The sequence below is a fragment of the Oryx dammah genome, unplaced genomic scaffold, assembly GCF_014754425.2.
Source record: "Oryx dammah isolate SB20612 unplaced genomic scaffold, SCBI_Odam_1.1 HiC_scaffold_14, whole genome shotgun sequence".
NCBI classification, from domain to species: Eukaryota; Metazoa; Chordata; class Mammalia; order Artiodactyla; family Bovidae; genus Oryx; species Oryx dammah.
In genome coordinates, this window is record NW_024070198.1 from 14,407,984 (window position 1) to 14,427,837 (window position 19,854).

The window sequence follows — 19,854 nt, forward strand, 5'->3', positions numbered from 1 at the left end:
CATTCCAGCTTCCAACCTTCATTAAGAGTGGAGCAAGTACATTTTCAGTATTTGCTTAAAGCCTTCCAGCTCCTCCACAATGGTTCATTTGCCAAGTCATCAATTTGCCACGTAACCAATTTGCCAGAATCGATTCCAAAGGCTGTGGAGGATTTTTTCCCCTAGATTTTGTTTCTATCACAGATTCACTGCATTTGCTTTACTACTCGCTTTCACCTCTCAGCTCCTGCCCTCAGCCCCACCCCTGATGTCATCCTTTCTGCTGGCAGCCCAAGACTGATGGCAAACTGGTGTAAATCTAGTGCAAGGCATTTCTCATCAAATTGCTCATTAGACAAGTTGGCATTCCCCAAATGATTTTCAGAGAACCGACCTTGAGCCATTTTGGGAGACTCCAGAATTGGGATGAACATACATCCTGCTTTGTGTGGGACAACCTTCCTTTACACTGTTGTCCTTGTGAGTTTTTAAGTCTTTCCTTTCACTCCCAGCTGTGTCACCCTGTACTATATATTTCAAAAGGCAGGATCTGTTAAAAACATAATTTCTGTGTATAGAACAAGATTTCTCAAACTTGTGGACTCTACTGACATTGTGGGCTAGTTCTTTGTAGTGATGTCCTTTACATCGTAGGGTTTTTAGTAGCCTCCCTGCCCATTAGATGCTGGTAGCTCCACCCTGCTTGTGAGAATCCAAACATCTCAGTTGCTAAATGTCCTCAGGAGGATAACATACCCCTGACTGAGAAGCACTGGTCTAGAGGATGATATCAAACATTTCAGCAGACCCAGCCAGAGCAGCGCCATTCCTGGGGGCCACTTGTGTGTGATATGATGGTGGGTTCTAGTAAAGAGAGCAAGCGGCCATGACTCAGGATCCCTGGATACCATGACTCAATCCTGCTTTGGGCAAATCCCATGGCAAATCCCTTGAGGTGTCTGGGTTTTAACATCATCATCTGTAAAAAGAGGTTGTTGACTTATTTAAGAAACGAAACACTGAAAAGTCTTTAATAATAATAAAAATGGTCTGGAGTTTTAATCATAATTATGATGCTCCTCCAAATTGCTTGAAACTTTTCCATTTAGCTTTTCAAACTTTTCCCTTGATATTTTTTTCATAAACCCCTTGTAATAAAGGCAGGCTTTTGGATGAGCTATCCCAGAGGCCCTTCAGTTGGACCTCGCTGAATTTAGGGAACACGTGCCCACAGAGTTCTCATTAAACCAGTAAATCCCAGCTCCGAATGAGAAACATTAGGCTTCAGTTGAGTGACTTTTTAGAGTTAAAAACATTAGAAAATGAAAATGAGTTTCTAGAATTACATTTGTAGAATTGAAGCAAGAAATGCAGGATCAAACCAAGCTAGAATCAAAATGATCTGTAAACTTAGGGAGAGAGAGAGATGGGGAGGGTAGAGAAGATTTTTGAATATTTGAATACTGAGTTTAAAAAAAAGCTTGGCCCCAAGGACCTTGATCCATCTATAGATATTCTCTAAAGGCCAAAAAGCCTGGACCAAAATAGATACTGCTGATGGTAAGGTCAGAAAAGAGAATTCAGCTGCTTTTTATCTCTTTGATACACACCCGAGGGATGCTCAGCCAATCAATTTATGTTTTTTTTTGTTCAGATTAGATCATAAAATTAATGGATAGCACAAGTGATCCCTGATATACTAACAAAAACTTTGAAAGATGGTCACATTTGCTTTGTAAGAGTCATCGGGTAAAGAATCCTCACGCAATGCAGGAGACACAGGAGATGAAGGTTCAGTCCCTGGGTCAGGAAGTTTCCCTGGAGAAGGAAATGACAACCCACTCTAGTATTCTTGCCTGGAAAATTCTATGGACAGAAGAGGCTGGAGGGCTACAGTCCATGGAGTCGCATAGTTGGACGTGACTGAGTGACTAAGCACAGCGCATTTGCTTTCTAAGAGTAAGGGGAAAAACAGTGGTTGGCATGGCTCAGCCACTCCCAAACAGCACTTTCCTTGGGTGGAGGGGCCGGCAGAGTTAGTACCATAGAGGGAGAAGCTGCCTCCTACCTTCCATTTTCAGGAGTTTGGTGAGCAACTTGTTAATCCCAGATCAGTTTGAAATCCCCCATGGTGGGTGTATTTACAACATGGAAATTGGCGAATGATGCAAATTAGGGCTCCCCACTCCCCCCACCAGGAGAGGTGATTCCAACAGCACCCTCCTGGAGAGCTCAGTTCTCCTGTTATCCCATGAATTAAAAAAAAAATCACTTAACGTCTTTGGGCTTCTGTTTCCCATTTGGAAAGAAAAGCTTAAACAATTATCAAAGGGCCTTCTAACTTTAAAATGCTATGATTTAAAGTAATTTAATTTTGGTGAGAAGAAAGATGCTGCCTTTTATTAAGACCCATTTGTGGGTTTGACCTGATAGAAGGATAATTCAAAATGAACAAAAATGGAATGACTCCTTGTCCTTATGGATGTGAGCAATCATCTCTGAATTTAGTACGTAAAGCCATGTCTCATAGTGAATATTTACTCTGGTGTACCTAAAAGGCTGTCTGGTTTTTTCCTCCAGCCCTTAACCACCTTCTCCCAACCTGGATCCCACATCAGAAAAGAAAAAAAAAAGGAAAGAAAATAGAGTCTTCCCAGAATTGCTGCCACACCTGCCAGGCCTTTCTGCTTAGCTTCCTCCTCTCCTTGGTCTGAGCAGCTAGTTGCTTTGAATTTGGAAGTAGATTCCTTAGAGGCAGAAAGAGTAGGGAGGAGCAGAGATGGGGCTAAACATCATCCAATGTCTTACTTGGCGGAAGAGAAGCCAACGGTTACCCAACCAGGTCCCCCGGCTCTTAATCAATCGCAATTGGTCAGAGGCCAGAGGAGGACTCAGGCAAGGCTTTACTGGCACTCCTGTTGCAGTCAGGAGGGAGCACAAACAAGAAACAGGTTGCTCCCTGGGTGGGGTGAGCTGGTGCCTTAACTGGGGTGAGGTTGGGGGCGGATTGGTGGGTTGGGCCAGAGGGTCCACCCACCCCGTTGGCTGTGCTGTGTCCCAAGGTCAGTGCATTTGCTCCCCACACCTCAGAAATGGCCATTGGCTTGTGACGTTTTTTGTATCTTACTGTTTACGTTCTGCCCCAACTGGGAGTGCATGCAGTTATTTTTAGTCCAGTGTTCTTGCATGGAGAATCCCAGGGATGGCGGAGCCTGGTGGGCTGCCCGTCTATGGGGTCACACAGAGTCAGACACGACTGAAGTGACTCAGCAGCAGCAGAGTTTCTCTGTATTCTGTTGCTGAAGGAGACGTTTTCTCAGATAAGCATTCTGGTTAAGGGCCGGTGCCCATCTGTCTCAACTTCAGCGTGTCGTTAGCTCATTTGGTCTCGCCAGGCCCAGAGTGAATAATGTGCTTGCGAGCGCTGGAGGCCTAGGGAGGAACCCCTTGCCGCCACGTCCTTTCTCTTTCTGGTCTGTGTTTAATGGCTCCGTTTGCTTTCCAGATCTGCAACATGCTGAACGCCCCGGCGGATGAATACTTCACGTTTCAGGTAACCATCCTTTGCCACACACCCCCACCCCCGTCAGTGCAGGGAGCAGGGGCGGCACTGCCCCCCGCCCCCCGCCCCCCCAGAGGCCGCCTGGTGCTCAGGGGTGACCAGGAAGCACGCACAGGGCTTATGTCCTGCTCACCCTGGCTGACCACCACGTAGCAGGTTCTTCAGGCAAAAAAGAAGAAGGGGGAGAAGAGAAAGGGGAGTGAGAGAAGGAGGTAGGGTGTTTGTCACTCTGGCATTGGTGGGGGGTGGGGTGGGGGTGGGGGGATGGCTGGGGGGGACTGTCACTTCTCCGTTCTCTCCCAGCCCTGATCATCTAGTGGTCTGGGCACAGCACAGGCGCTCAGTAAATGGTCTCCGCCTGAGTGAGAGGCTGAAAACATTGGACCACCTGGATTCAGCCCTCTACAGGTTTCTCAGACCCTTCCCAGCGGCTTATCGCTGCCGTTAGGAGAAGCAGCAGCTTCCTGTTGGGTTCTTGGGGGCTCCCGATGCTATCAGACTCTTGGTTTTAATTTTCCCTCCTCCAGCATCCAGAGATGCCCATCCTACCTGTCCCCTCTCTCACCCCCTCCCCACCTGACCACTGGGACAGCCTGGCTTTTGGCCCCACAGCCTCTCCTTTTCTGGCTTTTAGCCCCTGCTGTTCTGTGTCCTGTTTTAACAAGCATGTCCTGTCTAGTCAGGAATAGAGACAGCCTTCCCGGTGGGGACCACTAGTGCTGTCTTCCTGTCTACACAGACACACCCACAGAGCCCCCTCTCTGCCCACACCAGGGTGAAGGCGACCTAGGGTTGGAGGTGGTTCCTCAGCAGCAAAAGTGTCCAGGCCGGAAGAACCTGTGGCCACTTGCCCAGTTTCAGGGCAGGTTTCCCTCTGTTCTTCCTGCTTATCCTTCTGCTCGATGACATGGAAACACGCAGACACCATACTCAGGCCACCATGCAGTTGTCAAAGAGTTAGCAGGGCTGGAGTGGGTTCCTAGGACTCATGGTGCTGGTTGGAGGAGTCTGGCGCCTCCCAGGAACTGGCCTGTGTTAGTATCCTGGGGCCAGGAAGTGGAGCCTCCGGCCTAACAGTGGATTTCTGAGCCCAGCAGCCATTGGACGGTCATCCTTCCCACAGTCAGAGGCCTGAGAAGTGTGTTTTCACAGGCAGTCCACTGATGTTTCTCGTGGAAGCTGGGAGATTCCTATGGGCTGGAGGTTCACCCCAGGGGAGGGCCCAGCCTCCTCTGAACCATCAGAGCCCTTGCTCCAGGTCCTTCCTCCTTGTAGTTGAAGGCCTGAGTGTGACCACACAGTGCCCAGCCCTGGCCCCTCTGTTTATGGTAATTGCATGCCAGGAAAGGGTGCACAGGCAAGAAGAAGGGGGCATGGACTCTGTAAGGTGTCTGAACCTTAAGCAGTCATTGTCTGGACAGGGAGGGCAGGAGCTGGCCCAGAAGAACCAAGCTGCATTCTGAGGTGTGAGGGCCTGTGCGTTCTGGCGGCTTCATGTGGCTTCCATGGGAGCAGCCATCCAAGGCTCTGATGGTTCAGAGGAAGTTGAGCACTCACCTGGGGTAAACCTCCAACCCATAGGAATTTCCCAGTTCCCCAAGAAACATCAGTGGAGTGCCTATGAAAACATGCTTCTTGGGCCTCTGACTGTGGCAAGAATGACCGTCCAATGGCTGCTGGGCTCAGAAATCCACTGTTAGGGCAGGGGCTCCACTATCCCAGGCCCTGGGATACCAACATAGGCCGGTTTCTGGGAGGCGCCAGACTCCTCCAACCAGCACCATGGATCCTAGGAATCCCCTTCAGCCCTGCAAACTCTTTCAGAACTGCACCGTGGCTGGAGACACTCCCACCCAGCCCTCCCTCCATCCTTGGACTGGGGTCAGGACTGCATCTTGGGGTGCTCTCAACCTCCCTCTCCATTTCCCCTTTTTGCATCATCCCAAAGAGCAGACTCAGGAAAGGGTGCCCCTTCTCCCCAAGCCTCCACCCTACCCGGCCTCCCCTTCTCTCTCCATCTGCTCACACCCACCTCCATTCTCACTGGTCCCTCTTGCACCTGAGAAGTGTAACGGAAAAACCAGTGATTCAAAGGGAACTATGGTCAGAGCAAACCTGCAAAGGCAGTGGTTCTCAAACTATGTTCCTCGGTGGCATGAGGTATGAGCTTCCTGTTGCTGCCATAACAATGACTACTCGGTGACTTAAAGTGACACAACTGAGTTATCTTGCAGTTCTGGAGTCAGAGGTCTAATATGGGTCACACTGGGCAACATTCAAGGTATTGGCAGGACTGACTTCCTTTCTGAAGGATCTGGGGGAGAACCTGCCTCCTTGTCTTTCCCAGTTGCTAGAGGCAGCCTTGGCTCATGGTGCCCTTCCACTTTCAAAACTAGCATCGCATTGCCCTGACCTTGCCACTGTTGTCATTTATCCTTCTCTGATTTTTGACCCTGACTCTCTTTTCTACTTGTAAGGATCCTTGTGATTATATTGTGTCTACCTGGAAAATCCAGAATAATTTCCCTATTTTAACATCAGCTGACTAATAATCTTAGTTCCATCAGCTAGTTTAATACTCCTTCCACACAAAGTAACTTGTTCACAGATTCCAGGCATTGGCAAGTAGACATCTTTGAGGTGTTCCCTGGAGTGAAGTAGGGACTTCTTCCTTTAATATCAATTAAAGTGATCCCAATTCACAGAAGAAAAAGTACATAGGATTTTCTCAGTCTTAAGGTTTTATCCTACTTTTCTTAAGTTCCTCCTATCACTTTTCTGTGAACAAGCTCTAATTTAATAGCAAAACACATGAACAGGTAATGAATACGTACTGAAAAACAGAGGCAGTAAAACTTATTTTGGAAGCTTTTAAAAATATATGTACACCCAGGTGCTTATGGTTGTGAGGTTATTTTGCACACAGGTAATAACTTTCTGTTATTTTGTCCCTGATCTGTGTGAGGGTGTAAGTATATAAATGTTTCACAGTATTTTCCAAAACTGAAAATGTTGAAAACGACTGTGCACTACTTTTTCCCCCCAGAGCTTTGACCGTTAGGAAGCATGAATTGAGCCTTGGTTTCTTTGCTTCTCATTCCAAGTATAAAGAATTGGAGAAGGAAATGGCAGCCCACTCCAGTGTTCTTGCCTGGAGAATCCGAGGGACTGAGGAGCCTGGTGGGCTGCCGTCTATGGGGTTGCACAGACACGACTGTAGCGACTTAGCAGCAGCAGCAGCATAAAGAGGAGCTCTTCAACTAATAAGCAGTTGTTTATTGAGCATCCCTTATATGCCCAGCACTGTCCCATTACTTAGGTAGAATTCAACAGTTTATGGAACTGCTCTTTGGTTAGAAAATAGCCTCAGAGACAAAAGCCAACAGTTCAAAGCATTTGGAAAGTACCTAAGTTGTGTGATCCAGGCTAAAAGTGCTGATGGAATTCTGCAAAAGGAAAGTTCCATGGGGGTGAAAAGCTAGAGAAGCCTCCCTGGGAGAGGGGAGACTTAACCTGCATCTCTCAGGATGAGTAAACAAGCTGAGAGCAGGCAGGAGGAGGAGCGGTGTGGTGTGTTGGGGACTTGGCTCTTTGCTTTGTTGCGTACTGTGCAGGTGCCAGGCGATGGCTTTCAGACTTCCGAGGACTTCAGAATCACCTGGGAAGCTTATTTAAGACACACTCCCGGAGATTTATGAAACTGGCTAAAAAAGAAAGATCTGTTGCCCTTGATTCTTGGCCGACACTTTGAGAAGCACTCCTGAACTTCTGTGTGTGCATCCCCTAACAAACTGTTACCGCGAGGCTGGGGACTGTGACTTCTTCATCTCTGCACCTCAGCAGCTAACCCAGGTCCTGAAACATCACGGGGCTTGACAGACGTTTACTAAGTGGAGCCACACCACAGAACAAAGGACGATCTTGGTGGATCAGTCAGGAAAACAGAAACCACGTTAGATGTTTCAACAGAATTTAAGGAATTAGCTAGATAAGTATTGGAGGACAGAAAAAGTGAACAGGGAGCACTGAGGTAATAGAGGTAAATGCTTCCCATCCTAGGGCTGGGAAAGGGATCAAAGAGAAGAGGGTAGGGTTGTCACAATACAGACACTTGGTTCTAGGATAATTAGTCAAATGTACAAGAGTGCTTTTATGACTGTATAGTTCTAGCCATGTTCTGTCACAGCATATGAATTGTGCATTGAACACCCCCAAAGTATTCTTTATCTAAACTGAAAGCAACCTAAGTGGGGGATAGCAAGGGGATGGCTATAATGGGGTAGTGCAAGTGAGCCCACTAGTCATGGGTTAATTCTCTCAATTCCGGGGACGTTGTACATAGCTACATATGTGATGAATTTGCATAAAAACTGCTCTCCACACCCCTACACGTGCACAAACACATACAAATCTGGTTAAACCTGATTAAGCTCCACGGATCATACCCATATGTATTCCCTGGTTTTGCTAGTGTACCATAGTGGCACAAGATGATACCATGAAGAAAACTGGGTAAAGGGCACATGGGATTTCTCGGTACCTTTCTCTTGCCACATCCTGTGAATATATAGTAATTTCAAAATAAAAAGTTGAAAAATAACCTGTGTCTTTTTTGTTTGTAGAAAGGACCTGTAGATGAAACTGGCTGGGTCATTAAAAACGTCTTGTCCCTGCCTATTGTCAACAAAAAAGAAGACATCGTGGGCATCGCTACATTTTACAACAGGAAGGATGGAAAGCCTTTTGATGAATATGATGAGAACATCGCTGAGGTGAGTGCAATTATAAAATAATGGAGGGAGATGAAATTCATGAATAGAGGATGCATAATTGTTATTCTGGAAAGATGTTTCCAAAGTGTAATTAAGACATGAGTCACACACACTTGCTGTCAATATGTTGTTATTGTGTCATTTCAGTTTCCTGATCTCCATAAAACTGCACTGCTTTCTACCAAAGTGTGAATGTTTGACTTAATCAAAATTCTTTCCAGAACTAGGAAATTGGGGAAAAGGTTTCTCTCTCTTTTTCTCCCCATTCCCTTTTTTTCCCCCTCTCCTCTTGCTGTCACCCCCAGCCCTCTCTGATTCAAGTCATGCTTTATCTGATTGGATTTGGGTCATCCCCTCCTCTAATAAAGTATTCGTGGTGCATGAAGCACTTTGAAAATGAGGGCTTAGCCAATTTTATTGTCTGGGGCTGACTATTAGTATTTTTTTCTTAGATTAAAACAAGAAACTGGGTTTTTGATGGGGAAGAGACATTGATGGATAGGAAAGCATGCAGACTGTTGCCTCCAAATCAATTTTCCTTTAATTTTAGAGAATTGAATCACATTTTATCAATTTCAGACTCTCACACAGTTTCTTGGATGGTCTCTTTTAAATACTGACACCTATGAGAAAATGAATAAGCTGGAAAACAGAAAGGACATAGCCCAAGAAATGCTCATGAACCACACCAAGGCTACGCCTGATGAAATCAAGTCTATTTTGGTAAGTGGGGAATTCAATCCTGTGGAGATTAGATGCTGTTTAACCATGGCTTCTGGAATTCATCTAAGTACCCAGAGGTCTGACAGAGGAGAATAAGTTTAGTCCTGGGCTGAGGAGGGGGAAACAGAGAAGGAGGAGGGGTCAGGGAGAATTTGGGTGGTTCATAGTACACAGACCCTTACTGAATGTCCAGGCTTCTTGGTTGGAACAGCTCTTTGTTTAAAATAGCTCTGTAGGAGCTAGAATAGTTAGGTCTAGATTGGAGTATTAGCACAGAAAAAAATATTTCCAGGGAGGGAACTGTCAGCTGTTGGCCATATAATACTCTGTAACAACCGTGACCTCTCAGTTGTATATGGCAATAAGCATCTATTTCTCATGCATTTGTGGGTTGCCCAGGCTTCAGCTGATTTTGGTTGGGCTGTAAGCTGCATTTGCTTGGCTCTCTGCATCTGTTATCCTTGATCAGCAGCTACCTGATAGATGTTCTTCTCATGGTGATGACAAGTGCCAGACCGCAAGCCCAGCTGTGCAAGCTCATTTCAAGTCTTCCCTCCTATCACATTCACTAAAATGTTCAGTGTACAAACATGACCAAATCAACATGATGGATGATTGGGGAACCTTTGCTAGAAGTGTTCTAATCACCACCAAATGAAGGGGAAATACCGCACACCCATGATCTCTATTCCTTTATTTCCGTAGCTTTCAGAGTATGTCTGATATAGTTTTCCTGTTTGTTTTTGCTGGGTGGTTTGAGATGTAAAAGAAACTTGAGAATTCGATATATTGAAGATGAAAATGTCTGGGGAAATACAGGGCAATTGCTATAAACTAATAGAAAAACAGATGTAAGCCACTCATTTTTCTCGCCTACATGTGAACTATCAATGACCCCTTCCCTCTCTCTCTTTGAGACAACTGCTGTTACATTTTGGAGGATAAGAAAGAGTAATTGTTTTTGTAGAGAAAATTCTACATAATCCAGTGCTATAGACCTTTGTATGGCACTTTGTCATGGGACTCATTAAAGCATACTTTAACTGATTTTAAGAGTAAAGTAATCACATAGAAATCGACTTTATAGGAATTTCACACTTTCTTTGCTTTTACATTTTAGAAATTTAAAGAGAAGTTAAATATAGATGTAATTGAAGACTGTGAAGAAAAACAGCTTGTCACAATTTTGGTAAGTGTTTTACTTCTATCCGTAATGCCTTTTAAATAAAATATGGTTCCCTGCTTTTCTTCCTCTTTGTCTCCCACAGTGCAATCCACAAAGGTAAATTAGAATCACAGCTAATCTAGACCGTTGCACAAGAGCGTTCAGGCACAGACTCCAGAGGATAGCATGGCCTGGTTTAATAGCTTTGGATTACACCATGTCCACCCTTGAAGACATGGCAGAATTACAGATAGACCCTCAGAGGCACCATTATCATTTCTGTCATCTCTAGCTTCTCTTCTGGATCCTGGAGGAATTATTTCTTTCCTATTGTTGCCATTGGGTCACCCCTATTATATCTAGATGAAATAACTTCTCTTCCAGTCACTAATCCTGTATTTTGTATCTACTGTTTAAACTCACCCAAATTTTCTTCAGTCAACTGTTAAACCCATGAGGTAAGTTTTTAATTTCAGAGCTTCTCTTGTTCAGTTCTAGTATGTAGATTTAACTTTTTTTTTTTTTTTAAGATTTCAACTCTATGCTGAAACTTCCTGTCATTTTATCTACTTTCTCTCTTCATCAATCTTCTTAAATTTATTCATCATAGTGATTTTAAATTCTCAATACCTGAATCACCTATATGTCTGATTCTACTGTCTATTTTTACTCTTGAGTTTTACTCATTTGATCATTTTAAGGCATACTTCATAATTGTTTCACTGAGAACCAGACATTGTTGATAAAAACTTGGAGGGGCTCTGACTGATGTTATCTTTCTCTTCAGAGGGTTAGACTTTCTTCTGGCGGGTGAAGGAGCTGGTTTTAGAGTTTGTTGGGGATGGTCTGTCTTAGATTTGCCCTTGCTACTTGGGCAGAATCTTTATTTCTAGAGGGTGGCCCTTCTGGGATCCCAACTAAAAGCCTGGGCTGTTTACCAAGGCCCCTAGCCCTTTGAATTCAGAGGCCTGAATACAGTCTGTCTGAAATTGAAGTGATGTCACATTTGTTTGCCTTCCTGACTACCCTACCCTGTTTTCCACTGCCCCTTTCCGACCTGTGTTCTTTTTTTCTGAGCTAAGATATACTGAATATCTTACCTTCCCCATCCCCATCTTCTATGAGCTCTGTCTTCCCATCCTGGCCCTTGGCTGTACCACCACAGAGTCAGTGGCCTTTGACCTCTATGTTTTGACACTTTGCATATTTTCGTGTCACCTGAGGTTCTTCCTCCTCCTCTCACTCTCTTTGACTTAACTTCTGAGCACTTTCCTCTTACATGTAGTCCAGAAGATGACCCTTCCTTCTGCTCATTTGCTCCCAACAAAACTCATCTTCTTTGTAAAACAAAGCTTTAATTGATATTCATGACTTGTTAGAATTTTTCTAGTTCTCTGTTTAGAGGAGGGAAGGGCCTTATGATGGAAAAGCGATAAAATGGGCAAAGAATCAGTAGCTTTACAACAAAATGGCTTACTTTGAATATAAGATATGCTCTAAAGCTCATCCTAAATTGTTGCTGCGTGTAACTTAAGAAACACAGATTTCAGAGGGGTTCTCTGAAACTATCTTGGCATAATTTCCAAGCAGCATAAATACATATATGCATCTTTGCAACCCCATGGACTATCAGTCCATGGAATTCTCCAGGCCAGAATATTGGAGTGGGTAGCCTTTCCCTTCTCCAAGGGTTCTTCCCAACTCAGGGATCAAAACCAGGTCTCTCGCATTGCAGGCAGATTCTTTACCAGCTGAGCCAAAAGGGAAGCCCAAGAATACTGGAGTGGGTAGCCTATCCCTTCTCCAGCAGATCCTCCCAACCCAGGAATTGAACTGGGGTCTCCTGCATTGCAGGCAGATTCTTTACCAGCTGAGCTACCAGGGAAGCCCAGCTTAAGAAACAAACACGTATTTCAGAGGGGTTCTCTGAAACTATCTTGGCATAATTTCCAAGTGGCATAAATATATATGCATCTTCACTGACCATGATTTTCTCCAGGGATACACTTTAATTCTTGGTTCAGGGAAGGCGTGGCCCTCTTTTATAGGTGTAACAGCAGGTGCGTGTGGCTGTGCTGGTAAGGACTGAGGAAGCAGCACTGCGACTCGGGCAGAGGAAGTGGGGACGGTTGTTCCCCTTCTTCCCCCTGCTTCCTGGGACATTTCAGGTCACTCACAGATGCCCTGAAGCTCCTGTTTACCAGACCATAGAAGATGTGGAGAGAACATCCCAGAGAAGTACCTCATTCACTCCTCCTTCACTGAGTTTTTTTTTCATTCATTCACTAATTATTAAGATGCACTATGATACAAGAAACTGTTAAGTCCCAAGGGCAAAAGATAACATGGTCTGGTTCTTACCTGGCTCAAGAAACCCCTTGTTTATTAGAGAGATGAAAAATACAAGCAATGACACTGGCTTGAATGGATGGGTTCATGGGGCCTGAGCACCAAGGGCCCTGGGGAGGCCAAGGGCCCGATTCGCCTAACAGAAGGTGATGGAGTGTAAGATGAAGGCCATGGCATGTAGGCCTGAAGGGGACGCGGGAGCTGGGTGGGCAGAGAGTGATGATGGGGGCTTGGAGATGAGAAGGGAAAGCAGACAGTCCAGGCCAGGGTAGGGGGACACAGACCACGTTAGGGAGACCAACGGCAGCTGGTGTGGCCAGAGCCCCAGCGAGTGGGAGAGGGGAGCAGCCTGCGAGGCCTGGCAGGGGACTGGGCAAGACCCCACACGGCAGCCTGGCACACTGGGACCCGGAAGCGGCCTGCTCAGATGGCCAGGGGTCTCTGGAGCAGAGGGAGCGAGCTAGCCTGGGTGCAGGAGGCCAGTGCGGCCATGTTACACTCACATACAGTTACAGAGAGGGTGACTTCTCGCAATCTCTCATGCTTACCGCCTCTCTTTCTCAATCTCAGCTGTGGGTTCCATCAAAGAGGAGAAAACCAGCCTTTGGTGCTAGAGTTCCTACTTCTCAGACCAAGCAAGAGCCTTGATTTCTATCAATCTCTCTGCATCACTGTTGTATGACTGCTGTTTTTCTTTTTTCTTTTTTTTTAAAATTTTATTTATTTATTTGGCTGCTCTGGGTCTTAGTTGCAGCATGTGGGATCTAGCTCCCTGACCAGGGATCGAACCAGGGCCCCCTGCACTGGGAGCTCAGAGTCTTAGCCACTGGACCACCAGGGAAGTCCCAGACTGCTGTTTTTCAAAACCTGTGATTTCTGTATTATAGTATTATTATAATGGTTTGCCTATAACTGCAAATTGGGCCTGGGAGTCATAATTCTGAGAACTTCTTACTTTTTTACCTGCTAAAAATGTACACTTACACGTTAGTGTGACTGACCCTGTAATGTTTTTAAAAATGTTTTCACATTGGATCTTTACATAATACTCTGAGAAGAGCAGGTCAGAGGTGACTTCCAGCAGGGAGGTTCTGTGGCAGGGGGCCCCCCTCACTGCACCCCACAGTTCTTGGTCTGATTTTTACATGTGCTTATTCTCCATTTCTCCCCGCAAGAATGTGCATTTCAGGAAGTAGTGACATTGTTTTATCCATAATGCTTACAACACAAATAGGAACCAATAAATGTCTGTTGAATGATTAAAAATGAACAGAAGGGAGAAAGAGCTCCCATGGGCAAGGAATCTGGGAGGTTCTGGACAGAGAGAAAGTGATAAGAAGGAACGGTGGAGGATGCAAGAGGCCCTGTGAGGAAGGAGCTTTGGGGAAGTGCTACTAGGGGCTTCCCTTGTGGCTCAGCTGGTAAAGAACCTGCCTGTAATGTGGGAGACCTGGGTTCAATCTCTGGGTTGGGAAGATCCCCTCGAGAACGGAAAGGCTACCCACTCCAGTATTCTGGCCTGGAGAATTCCATGGACTGTATAGTCCAGGGGCTCGCTAAGACTCAGACATGACTAAGCGACTTTCACTTTCCCTAGGGATCATGGGATGAATCCCCTCTAATTGTCTTTGACACGTGAAAATAAAATTGGTACTGCTTTTTCATTAAAACAACAAAGACAAAAATGTTACTATTGTTATCGGCATTTCACAGATGAGAACACTGATGTAGCTAACCCCAACCCAGAACTGAACACTAGTTTCCTGGCTCAAAACCATTGCTTTGCAGGAGAGATATCTCTGCCCAAAGTGACCATCTAAGAGTGGCCTTGGGGAGAAGGGGTTCTTCTTCCTTGGAGAATCTGGAAAACCCTGCAAAGAAGGGCAAAGGTGTGAGGGCCAGCTCTGACTTGGGGGTTAGGTGAACAGATACCATAATTGTATTTAAAAGAGCCATATAGCATTTGGTGTTGAAATTTGTGCAAATAGAACATGAATCATCCTCTGGGCCAAGCCTGAGCTTTCTGAGGGATGTGACCTTAGCACCGTATTAAGGGTTTACTGTGGGCTCAGTGAGCACCCACTGAACTGAACTGCTCCTGTGCATTTGTCTGCTGGGCCACACAGCAGACTGTGTGCTTCTTTCTTTCTTTCCTCGCCTGCTTTTTTCTTCCTGTGGGGTTGTCTCTGCCCTGCTGTCTGTCACACACACCCCCCTCCCCGAATCTCACCTTTCACTATCTGTATTTTTAACCACTTCAATAAGTTAAGTCCTTAAAGGCAAGACCCACATTTTTGTTTCCCAAGCCATGTCCATGTGACTAGTTCAACTGTTTTTTCACCTAGTCCTAAATCGTGACAAGGGGTGGGTTAAATGAGATGCCTGCATGTGTACCAGGACACGGGGGGCATTCACTCATTCGTTCATTCAATGAACATTAACCAAGCACCTCTGTGGGACAAGCCCTCAGGTTCTGTTACTACAGCAGGTAACACACCATGATCCCATCCTTAGGGAACCCACAGGCTCGTGGGAAAGCATCACTTAACAGGTAGAGAAAATATGATAGAACTGAATCAAGCCATCATTTACTGTTTACCAAATATTTCTAGAAGAGGAAAGAAGAGTAGTTGAGTATTGAAAATGGGTTGTTGCTGCTGCTGCTGCTGCTGCTGCTAAGTCGCTTCAGTCGTATCCGACTCTGTGCAACCCCATGGATGGCAGCCCACCAGGCTCCTCTGTCCCTGGTATTCTCCAGGCAAGAGCACTGGAGTGGGTTGCCAGTTCCTTCTCCAATGCATGAAAGTGAAAAGTGAAAGTGAAGACGCTCAGTCGTGTCTGACTCTTAGAGACTCCATGGACTGCAGCCTACCAGGCTCCTCCATCCATGGGACTTTCCAGGCAAGAGTACTGGAGTGGGTTGCCATTGCTGCTGTAATTCAGCATTTTATTTTGCATCAGAGAAAGAAAGCAGCCTCTGGGGTCTGCTTTGGAATTGAATGCCGTCATTTAGAAAGCTGCTCAGGATAGCTGAGCCTCAGTTTAACCATCTGGAAACTGAGGGTCATTGTGCAGGTTTGTTGTGAGGATGATAGGGGCATAACCCAGTCCTGGGTGTATAGAGGCTCAGGGGAGTGCATGTGGCATCATTGCATTGTAATTTTGTGTATGACTAAAGGGATAAAAAAGAATGTAACCTGGAACCTTTGGTCCTTGTTTCAACAGAAGGAGGACCTGCCAGACCCACGGACTGCAGACCTGTATGAATTCCGCTTCAGCGACTTGCCCATCACAGAGCACGAACTGATTAAGTGTGGACTTCGGCTGTTTTTTGAAATAAACGTGGTAGAGAAATTCAAAGTACCCGTTGAGGTTAGATGGTATTTAATTTAAAATATGGTGTGATTCTGTGACAGTTCTCCATTGTGTAAAATTACCCGTGGTTCAAAAAGATTCCCTGCAGTGTAGATCTTAAATTATCATTAACTTTGTCAATATATCTGCTTAAACCCTGTAAACAAGGCCATCCTATCTTTTCAGATAAGGTTGTCACAGACCTTCTAACCTTTAGAATTCTGTTCCAAAGTCTGAGTGGTATTGTCTTCTTTGGCGGCAGGTTCTCACCAGATGGATGTACACGGTGAGGAAGGGGTACCGGGCCGTCACGTACCACAACTGGCGACACGGTTTTAATGTGGGGCAGACCATGTTCACTTTGCTGATGGTAGGTATCATGTCCGACTCTTTTCGACCCCATGGACTGTAGCCCACCAGGCTCCTCTGTCCATGGGATTCTCCAGGCAAGAATACTGGAGTGGGTTGCCATTTCCTTCTCCAGGGCATCTTCCCGACACAGGGATCGAACCCAGGTCTCCTGCATTGCAGGCAGTCGCTTTAACCTCTGCGCCACCAGGGAAGCCGTAGGTATGGAGCACAGCAGTTGGTGAAAACCTGTGTGCCTCCTCCTGAACGTGGTGAGAATAGATACAGGCTATCTCTTTTGAGATAATTTTGGAATTCACGGATACAATCCCATAAATCCCCAAATCCTCTGGAGATGATGCCAGGGCATGTGGGTATCCCTGGGTGCTTGACTGGACAATAACTCTGATACTCACGTACTTATGTCTTTAAAGGAAAAAATTCAGTTACCTGCTAGGTTTGTAACTGCCCAGAATGAGCTACAAGAAATGAAACCAGTTTGGGACTTCCCTGGTGGTTCAGTGGTAAAGACTCCATGCTTCCAATGCAAAGGGTCAAAGTTTGATCCCTGATCAGGGCACTAAGATCCCACATGCCACGTGGTGTGACCAAAAAAGAAAGAAAGAAAGCAAGCAAGCTTGCTCTAAAAACACAGAAGACGCCTTCTCCATCAGAGACAGGCCTCACTGCACATGCTGGATAATGTATTAATGTAAGTGGATATATGTGTCTATTTCCTTTTAGACAGGACGGCTGAAGAAATACTACACAGACCTTGAAGCCTTTGCTATGCTTGCTGCTGCCTTCTGCCACGACATTGACCACAGAGGCACCAATAACTTGTATCAGATGAAGTGAGTGAACGTATGCTGCCGCGGCGACGGTCATGCTGCCGCGGCGACGGTCATGCTGCCGCGTCGATAGTTCGGGTGCCCCTGCCTTCTTTGTAAATGCCTTCGCTCTTTTCTCAACTTTGTTTCATCAAAGTATTGAATCCATACCTTTAGGTGCATTGATCTTCGACTTACAGTTGTACACCCTTGGGTGACACCCTCAACTCAAGCTAGAGAACATTTCTTCCTGGGCTCACTACCTCTCATGTCCCTCATCCTGCTGCCTCCACCGGCTGACCTTGCATCTTAACATCATCACCACCTTCCCCTCTTGCCTAAGAAAAGAAGTGCAGGCTCTCAGCTCGGACAGATTTGTATTCACTCGGTTCACAAATTATTTAAACTTTCTAAGCTTTGAGTTCCTCACTGGGAAAATAATAACTGTAGTAATGCTACCTAACACTTAAGGTCATTGTAAAGCTTAAATAAGGCTATGCATACAAAGCAGTCAGCTCATGGTTGGTGCTTGGAGGTTAATAATTGTCAGGTATTATTATTATCACTGTTATTATGTCATTGGCACTTTCAAAATTCATAGCCATAGCCAACCTAGCTCCTTGACAGTAACATTTAAGAAGCTCTGCCTGCCTTGGCTGCACTACATCCTCATCTCCAACACATAACCCACTACCCACAAGGTACCAGAGGAAGTGAGACATTTTAGAGAGAATGAGCTTGGGAGTCTGGGTTTATGGGATCCAAACACTTCCTGGTTGAGTGATCTTGAATAAATCACTTAATGTGTTTGAGATTCAGTTTCTTAACTGTTAAACGGGTACAATATTGACCTCTCAAAGACTGCTGTGAGAATCACCTGAAATTATATGTATGAAATTACATAGTAGATCCTCAAGACATTTACTCAATGAATTAAGCAGTGACTTTTCACCTTCAGGGAGAAGGCAATGGCACCCCACTCCAGTACTCTTGCCTGGAAAATCCCATGGACGGTGGAGCCTGGTGGGCTGCAGTCCATGGGGTCACGAAGAGTTGGACACGACTGAGCGACTTCCCTTTCACTTTTCACTTTCATGCATTGGAGAAGGAAATGGCAACCCACTCCAGTGTTCTTGCCTGGAGAATCCCAGGGATGGGGGAGCCTGGTGGGCTGCTGTCTATGGGGTCGTACAGAGTCGGACACAACTGAAGTGACTTAGCAGTAGCAGTTTCACCTTCACCAACTCTACCAATCAGGCTTTGCCCTGAAGAGGGGGATTCCCAGTCTGGGTTCCGGCAAGCCACATCTTCCTCTAAGAGCTCCAGCCCGCGCTGGCTGTTCCGCATTCCTGAATGCAGGTTTCCTGACAATGTCTGAGCTCTCTTCCGCCCTCCTAACTGCTTCAGCCAGTTCAGTTTCTAAGGAATGAATGCTTATTGAGCACTTGTGTACTGGGAGACCAGCTGAGAACTTGATACCTATGGCCTTTTTGAATCCTTGTAGCCCTCCCACCTGGGAGGTACTATTGTTCCCCTCTTTTACTGATGAAGAAACAAGTCCCAAACAGTCAAATCTAACTTGCCATAGATGAAAAGAGAGTAGCCAAATGGGATGTGGCATCTCCGGGGTTTGCAGAAAAGATGAGACCACATCCCAGACTTCTGCTTTGGCCTGGTATTGGGAGTCTGTGTGGGTCCCATCAGCGATGGACGAGCTGACCTTCTTCCTTTTCTTTCCATGAGAGAAACTTTGTAGTTCAAGCAATTAAATCATTTTATGCATTTAACAAATTAGGGTTTTTCTTAAAAAGATTTTGTTTTTAAAGAGCATATTCTTCTGTTCTAAATCTAAAAATTCTTTTCCAATATGTTACTTTCAACTGTTTCACAGTCATTAGGGGAGAGGGAAGACATGAAGAAAAAATCCTCAGATTGCAAAGATTCTGTACTGTGTGATCTTATGTGTCATCTTTAAATAGCTAAAATGACCCTTTTCCTCCTAGGTCCACATCTCCGCTAGCAAGGCTTCACGGCTCTTCCATCTTGGAGAGGCACCACCTGGAGTACAGTAAGACGCTCCTGCAGGATGAGGTACGTGGGTCTCTCTCTCTCTAGGGCAGCTCACAAGCTCTGGATCAAAGTGCTAACCCACAGAAAATGCTTAGAAAGAGGATCATCCTGAATGCTGGTGGCTGACAGTGTAGACACCCTTATTGAAGTCAATTGATAGAAATGACTATATTGCGATAGTTTTTGAACAATCAAATTGGAAGTAGCTGAGACAGAGGAGGAAAGAGCTATGAAAAGTCACGGAATTTCTGTGGGTCTGTAGAGTAAGAAGAAAAAGTTTACCTTGGGTATGTATGAATGTAAAAAGGGGAGACACAGGACTGGAAAAGGTCAGTTTTCATTCTAATCCCAAAGAAAGGCAATGCCAAAGAATGCTCAAACTACTGCACAATTGTACTCATCTCACACGCTAGTGAAGTAATGCTCAAAATTCTCCAAGCCAGGCTTCAGCAATACGTGAACCATGAAATTCCAGATGTTCAAGCTGGATTTAGAAAAGGCAGAGGAACCAGAGATCAAATTGCCAACATCCTCTGGATCATGGAAAAAGCAAGAGAGTTCCAGAAAAACACCTATTTCTGCTTTATTGACTATGCCAAAGCCTTTGACTGTGTGGATCACAATCAACTGTGGAAAATTCTTCAAGAGATGGGAATACCAGACCACCTGGCACCTGCCTCTTGAGAAACCTGTATGCAGGCC

General features: G+C 45.5%; 1 protein-coding gene across 1 annotated transcript in view; it reads left to right on the forward strand.

The window, feature by feature from the left end:
• PDE6C (phosphodiesterase 6C) overlaps window positions 1-19,854 on the forward strand; it is a 54,966-nt gene that overhangs the window by 15,489 nt on the left and 19,623 nt on the right. The window contains exons 8-15 of the mRNA XM_040254543.1: window positions 3,485-3,532; window positions 8,164-8,313; window positions 8,893-9,036; window positions 10,157-10,225; window positions 15,776-15,922; window positions 16,167-16,274; window positions 16,997-17,106; window positions 19,086-19,173. Coding sequence (XP_040110477.1) covers window positions 3,485-3,532; window positions 8,164-8,313; window positions 8,893-9,036; window positions 10,157-10,225; window positions 15,776-15,922; window positions 16,167-16,274; window positions 16,997-17,106; window positions 19,086-19,173 — 864 coding nt within the window. The remainder of the gene's footprint in view (window positions 1-3,484; window positions 3,533-8,163; window positions 8,314-8,892; window positions 9,037-10,156; window positions 10,226-15,775; window positions 15,923-16,166; window positions 16,275-16,996; window positions 17,107-19,085; window positions 19,174-19,854) is intronic.